Consider the following 6871-nt stretch of genomic DNA (forward strand, 5'->3'; position numbering starts at 1 on the left):
AAAAAAAAAAAAAAGAACATTTTTTTAAAAAGGGGCTGGGGAGATGACTCAGTGTAATAAGCGCTTCCCTGGCAAGTGCAAGGGCATGAGTTCGATCCCCGGTTCTGGAAAAAAAAAAAAAAAACATAGAGATATCCCTGGGTGTCTAAGGAGAGAGGATTTCTGCAAGAGAATTGTCCAGATCTAAGAAATAGGAGTTTTACTGAGGTCATCCCGGGAGTGAGGAGGTTGTTGGGGGAATGGTTTTGCATTTTGTGGTGTCAGGCTTCAAACCCAAGGCCTTGCTCACACTAGGCTTGTGTTCTACCACTGAGCTGTACTCTTAGCCCAAAGGAGAGTGGTTTTTGTTCGGATTTTCAAATTTAACAGAATTTAAATGGAATCATAATCAGGAAACCTTGTCCATAAAACAAAGATCAGTGTCTGCTTAGTGATGTGGCTAGGGAGCCTGAGCCTTCTCTTCCCACTTGCATGTGCAGCAGCCGTAGACCCCAGAGCTCTTGAAACACTAGGAAAAGCGCACAATGTGTTTGCAAAGGAGGAAATTAGGGCCAAGGAGATAGGTCAGTAGAATAAGCGCTTGCCTGGCAAGTGCAAGATCCTGAGTTCAATCCCCAGTACCATCAAAAGCAAGGAATGAAGGAAGGGAAGAAAGGAGATTAGACCAGGCTATCCAACACCTTTAAAAGGTTTTCTTTTTTTTTTTTTTTTGCGGAATCGGGGATTGAACTTGAGCCCTTGCACTTGCCAGGGAAGCACTTATTCCACTGAGCCATCTCCCTGGCCCCTAAAAGGTTTTCTTTCTAAAGAAATCTTATCTTATATGGTTCCATGTTATATAAAGCTGGTGAGCCAGGCATAGTGATTCACTCCTGTAATCCAAACACTGTGATGGCTGAGGCAGGACTGTAAGTTCAAGACCAGACCAGCCTGAGATGCGTAGTAAGTTCAAGGCCAGCATGAGCTGCGTAGGGAAAGCTGTCTCAAAAATAGTAGTACTGAGGTAAAATAAACCTCTTCCTAGGATAGCTTCTTCAGTTGAGAAGGTTGTCCTGCCTGCCCCTTCCAAAAGGACACTTCCCTGGGCCTGGTTCAGAAAGCTGGTGTTGGAGGAAAGAAGCCTAGAGTAGGCACAATGGAGGAGAAACTGCGACTTGGGCAGGAAAGGGCTCAGGCATTGGGATGGGTGTGATGGGTCCTCCTCCTAGGAAGAGGTTTATGTGGAGATGAGACACGAAGGTCAGGAAACAAGTGTGAATCGCCTACAACCTCTCCTTTACCATCCCCAGATCCCCGAGCATTTCCGGCCACCTTTGAGGGTGAGTTTGGTGAGGCCCTTAGCTGCATGAGGCTGGGGGCTGGTGTCAGGGTGTTTGGCTGAGGGCTGGATCCTGCTTGGGAATGGGCAAGAAGCCCAAGATGTAGAGGCAGCCAGGTGGGAAGCAGCAGACACTAACAGTCTTTCAAGTCACAGACCTGGGCTCAGGTGACTGGCCACGGGACCTTGGGCAAGACAGCTTATCTCTCTGAGCCTCAGTTTCCTAGGCTTTGATGAGTGGGGATGTTGTGTGGCAGGGCTGGATCTGGAATGGGCGATGAGTGAATGTTCTTTCCTTCCCTTTCCCTTTGGTCATCCTTCTGGGGCGGCAGAAGCCAGGGAAATGGTGTGCCATGCACGTGCGCTTGGCTTACATGATCCTGAGACACCAAGAAAAGATAAAGGTACTGGGGCCGGAGGGCTTGGGAGAGTGGCTCTGAGAGTCAGGGGTGGCCTGAGCTCTGGGCGTCTTCCTTCAGTGGAATTCAGCAGGAGCTTAGACAGACATGCACTCCTGTTCCTGTCACTACCGAGCAGCTCCACAGTTAGCAATGTTCTCCGGCCAGTTAGAGGAATGGTCAGAGAAATCTTGAGACAAGCAGAGCAGAGTACCCCAGCACCATCTTGGTGGTTTCCAGCCCTTGGACGGGAGCTGGGGATGGAGACCAAGAACAGAGACCTAAGAAAGGGGAAAAAAAGGGACCAGACATGGCTCCTCACTGCCCCTCTCCCTGTGTCCCACACAGGGTGATTCCCACAAGCTTGACTTTCGGAACGACCTCCTGCCCTGCCTTCCCGGGCCCTATGGGGCCCTGCCCCCTGGGCAGGAGCTCTCCCACCCGGCCTCCCTCTTCACTGCGACTGGTGAGTCTGGCCAGCCCTCAGGGCCTGAGGTTCCCATCTGTAGCCGGAGGCCCACTCGGCCTCACAGGATTTCCTACCTCTGCCCCAGGTGCCGTCCACGCTGCAGCCAACCCTTTCACAGCAGCTCCCGGGGCCCACGGACCCTTCCTGAGCCCCAGCACCCACATTGGTAAGACCCAAAGACATATTGGGCAACCCAGGCCTTGTCCCTTGTCCCTGACTTCTGGATGTTCTCGAGCTTGGAATGAAAAGTAGACCCAAGAGATAACTAGAATGGTGCAGACCTGCTTCTATTTGCTTTGTGACCTTGGGCAAGTTACCTTACCAGCTCTGAGCCGAGATTTCATCATCTCTGAAATGAGTAAGGAAGGTCAGGTGCCAGCTCAAACCTTGTCTCTCGGTGGTAGGGAGCATATGGCACCTGGGAGAGGGGCTGGAGGAACACCATCCCTGGCCCTTAGGGAGCTTGGTAGGCGTCTTGGGACACTAACCCTGCTTGTGTAGGACAGGAGCTTGAGCCGTTGACACGGGCTTTCCTGGCTGGGCTGGGCTGCGGCTCCTTTGGAGGACAGGCTAGTTGCTCTGATGGCTGTGTGACCTGTGCGCGAGGTTTGAGTCAGGCCAGAAAGGGCCCTGCATGGCCAGAGGGGAGAAGCGACAGAGGCCCTGGGAAGTAGCTTGCTACAGCTCGAAGCCAGGTCCTGGTGACTGGTGGGGGAGGGGATTCATTCAGATGGGTGCATCAGGTTGATGGTGGCACTCATCGCTGGGGACCACTGAGAAGTCATGTCACCTCTCAGCCTGTTTGTCACCTTGAAATTGGGAGGGGCCCTGTCTGCCTCGGCTTAGTGAGTGAGGCTGCTGCCTGGATGCCAGGGAAGAAGCTCAGTCAGTGCCTTGGGCTCCAGGGCCCGCTCACCCCACCCGCCCGTCCTTGTGCCTGCTCAGAGGTTTAACTGTGCTCTGGGTTTAACTGTTGCGCTTTCCTCCACAGATCCCTTTGGGCGTCCCACAAGCTTCGCCTCCTTGGCTGCCCTCTCCAACGGGGCCTTTGGAGGCTTGGGCAGCCCCACATTCAGTGAGTGCGAAGGAGGGCAAGGCAGGGGCTGCAGCCCTGGGGTGCTGTGTGGAGGCAGGGCCCGGGAGGAATCCAGCGTGGGGCCCCTGTCACTTTCTGCTTTACTCTCTGCCCAGACTCCGGCACCGTCTTTGCCCAGAAAGAAAGCCCAGGGGCCCCACCAGCCTTCGCCTCCCCCCCAGACCCCTGGGGCCGCCTGCACCGAAGTCCCCTGGCCTTCCCTGCCTGGGTGCGGCCCCCGGAGGCTGCCCGGACCCCAGGCTCAGACAAGGAGCGGCCTGTGGAGCGGAGGGAGCCCTCGATCACCAAGGAGGAGAAGGACAGGTGCGCCCCCGGGCCCCCAGGTCTGGCCCACCAGCCTGCCATGGCTCTGGGGAACCCTCACCCTCTGCGTCTGCACCCCCAGGGACCTCCCGTTCTCACGGCCCCAGCTCCGTGTTTCTCCTGCTACTCCCAAGGCCCGGGCGGGTGAGGAAGGGGCTCGGCCTGCCAAGGAGTCCGTGCGGGTAAAGGAAGAGCGGAAAGAGGAGGCTGCTGCCGCTGCTGCTGCTGCTGCCGCCGCTGCTGCCGCCGCCGCCGCCGCTGCCGCTGCTGCAGCCACTGGGCCTCAGAGCCTTCACCTGCTGTTTGAGAGGCCCCGGCCGCCCCCCTTCCTGGGCCCTAGTCCACCAGAGCGCTGTGCTGGCTTCCTAGAGCCAGCATGGTTGGCAGGGCCCCCACGCCTCGCCAGGCCACCCCGCTTCTATGAGGCTGGAGAGGAGCTGACTGGACCTGGGGCCGTGGCCGCTGCCCGCCTCTACGGTCTCGAGCCGGCTCACCCCTTACTCTACAGCCGACTGGCTCCTCCACCCCCACCTGCTGCAGCCCCAGGAACCCCTCATCTTCTCAGCAAGACCCCCCCGGGAGCCCTTTTGGGGGCACCACCTCCACTTGTGCCCGCCCCCCGGCCCACTTCTCCTCCTCGGGCCCCTGGCCCAGCCCGGGCCGACAGGTGAGGGAGGGGTGCAGTGGGTACAAAGCTCCAGCTCCCTGTTGGACAAGATCTTGTGGCTGAGGCTTTAAGCCAAGGCCAGAAGGCAGAGGTCGTGACTTCACAGTCTCTGAGGTCATGGACCTGGGAGCAGAAGCCCCAGCCCCCAGGAGGTCAAGTGTCACAGGAGCCATGGGGTCGCTGGGAGGGCAGAGGCCACAAGCCTGAGGGGGTGTGTGAGCAGGCTCATTTCAGAGGCCTTGGCTCCTGACCTCTCGAGGTCACCTTCACCCCTCTACAGGCCTTTTGCGGCACTTGGCCTCCTCCCCAAGGGTTCACTAGGCCAGAGGCCAAAGTGCCCCCCTCCAGCTACCACCCAAGTCCTCATGCCCTCCCAGGGCCAGAAGAGGGGCTAAAGGAAAGGGGTTCCATGTACATATTTATCTCCCCTTCCACATAGTCCCCCAGACCTTTTGTACATTTTTACAGGGGTGCCCCTCAACAGTCCCATTCCTGGTTAATTCAATCCTCAGACTGGTGCTGTGTTCCTAGCCTTTGGCCCCTGTGGTAGGAGGGCTGGCAGGGGAAGAGCTGGGAAAGGACGGGCTGGAATCTAGGGCTTATTCCTGGGAATGGGGGTCGATCTTGCAGAAGGTGGACCCAGAGAAAGGGACCTTGGGACCTAGGCTGCAAGGAAGGGCAAATGCCACCTGCTGACAGCCCAGGCCCCCACCCAACTCGTTCTTATTAACTCTGCCCTCAACTCCACTTCTCACTGACTCGGTGCCCCGCCCATTTCCAAGTGCCCCCAGGACTCCTGGGCCCTGCTCCGAAGAACCCTATTCTCCAGAACCCTGCCCAGGCTGGGGGGTGGGCAGAAAAGGTCACCATGTACCATACACCAAAGAAAGGGGTTGGCCCAGGGCTGGGCAGCAGGCCACTGCTCTGGTAGCCTTGCGCAGCAGCCCCAGCCTTCCCAAAGCAGCAGGTGTCTCCAGGCTGGGCCCCACTAGAAGGCAGGGCTCAGGTTAACAAAACCATAACTTTGACTTTTTTCCCCGGTGGGGCTTATTCTGTAACATGACTTGCGGATATTTATATAAAAATGAGTGTTACAATGAGGCTCGGCTTCTCTTTCAGTCTGTGAGTCGCCTGGCACGGGTTGGGCTGGGCCCAGGGACAAGGGAGGGATGTGGCCAGGGCAGGCCCTGCCCTGCCTAAGGGGTTCCCTGTTCTGAGAAGGATGGGGTTGTCTGCTGTTTCTAAAGGCGCTGGGTTGACCGATGCTGGGTCTGAAAGCTTTTTATATTGCTTTTCTACGCCCTAAGAATACATAAGATTCCTGTGTGCCGCAACCCTGCTCTGTAGTGTACTTGCGCATAGAGTAAGTTTAAGCTCAGTTTTGTGAGAAGAGATGATTTCTACAAAGCTGATTTTTGCCAAGTAACATGGTTAGTATAATTCAGCATATCATTTAAATACAAGTAATAGTGTAGTGTAAAAGTACCCTAAAGTCACACTTCTTGTGTTATCAGAGGTGACATAATGATGCTTTTTTTAAATTTTTTTTATTTTTTGGAAACAAGGGACTCACTACATAGCTCAGGCTAGCCTTGAACTCACTTTGTAGCCCGGGCTGGTCTCAAACCGCAACAATCCTCTGGCTTCAGCCTCAGTTCTGGGGTTATAAGCCAGTGCCACCACGCCCAGCCCTGTTCAATTTTCACACCAAGTCTGGCTGTAGCCCATGCTGGACTCATTTGTGCTCCTCCAAAATATTTGAAAAATAGGAGTCAAACTGTGAAACACTGTTTTACAACTTCATTTTGCATTTATTTATTTGTTTTTGGTGGAACCAGGGATTGAACTCAGGCTCTTGTGCTTGCCAGGGAAGCACGTATTCCACTGAGCCATTTTCCTCGGCCCTCATTTTGCATTTAAATCATCATTCTTTGTGAGTGTGGTGGTGCACACCTGTAGCTCAGTGTAGAGGTCCTGGGTTCAACCCCTGGCATAGGAAAGGGGGAGAAAAGATGCTTAGTCCTAAACCTGAAACTGCTGGAATGGATACTAGAACCTGATCTGGTGGGTTCTCTCCTGGCCCCTAGAATTAACTATGCTTGCATTTTTATTTTTTCCCCCGGAACCTGGGATTGAACTCGGGCCCTTGCACTTGCCAGGCAAGCACTTACTCTACTGAGCTATTTCCCCGGCCCTAGGCTTCTTGCAGCTGTATCATTTATATCATTGCCACCACCACCACCACACATAACTCAGACTTCTAGGGAAGGCTTTCGATGCCTGGAATTCTATAAAACATAAGTCAGAAACAGGTGGCCAGGCAAGATTTAGCTTGCAGATTGTTTGCAGCTTCTGAAAATAAAGCCACTGGACTGCTTCCTCCTGTGCCTGTCCCTTGAGATGACCGTGATCTTCCCAGGCCCCTCTGCCCATTCTGTTCCTTTGAAGCAGGCTGGCTTCCCTGGTGCCCAGAGGCATCAGAGCATGACCCTTCAGAGGAACATCACATACATCAGCACATGCAGTCCCCTAGGTCTCCCTTACTCCCTGGATACCCCAAACCCGGTCACCTGGAGCTGCTGTTTGTCCCCTTCTGCCTTCTGGTTGCATGTCTGTCACC

At 55.0% G+C, this 6871-nt stretch overlaps 1 protein-coding gene across 1 annotated transcript in view; it reads left to right on the forward strand.

Moving 5' to 3' along the window:
* Fbrs (fibrosin) overlaps positions 1-5351 on the forward strand; it is a 20804-nt gene extending 15453 nt beyond the window's left edge. The window contains exons 15-21 of the mRNA XM_004622972.3: positions 1290-1319; positions 1651-1722; positions 2065-2182; positions 2271-2351; positions 3177-3260; positions 3377-3584; positions 3667-5351. Of these exons, the coding sequence (XP_004623029.3) occupies positions 1290-1319; positions 1651-1722; positions 2065-2182; positions 2271-2351; positions 3177-3260; positions 3377-3584; positions 3667-4255 (1182 nt within the window). The 3' untranslated portion in view covers positions 4256-5351. The remainder of the gene's footprint in view (positions 1-1289; positions 1320-1650; positions 1723-2064; positions 2183-2270; positions 2352-3176; positions 3261-3376; positions 3585-3666) is intronic.
* Positions 5352-6871: the final 1520 nt, after the last annotated feature.

The sequence above is a fragment of the Octodon degus genome, unplaced genomic scaffold (genome assembly GCF_000260255.1).
Source record: "Octodon degus isolate 3935 unplaced genomic scaffold, OctDeg1.0 scaffold00001, whole genome shotgun sequence".
In the NCBI taxonomy this organism is placed as follows: Eukaryota; Metazoa; Chordata; class Mammalia; order Rodentia; family Octodontidae; genus Octodon; species Octodon degus.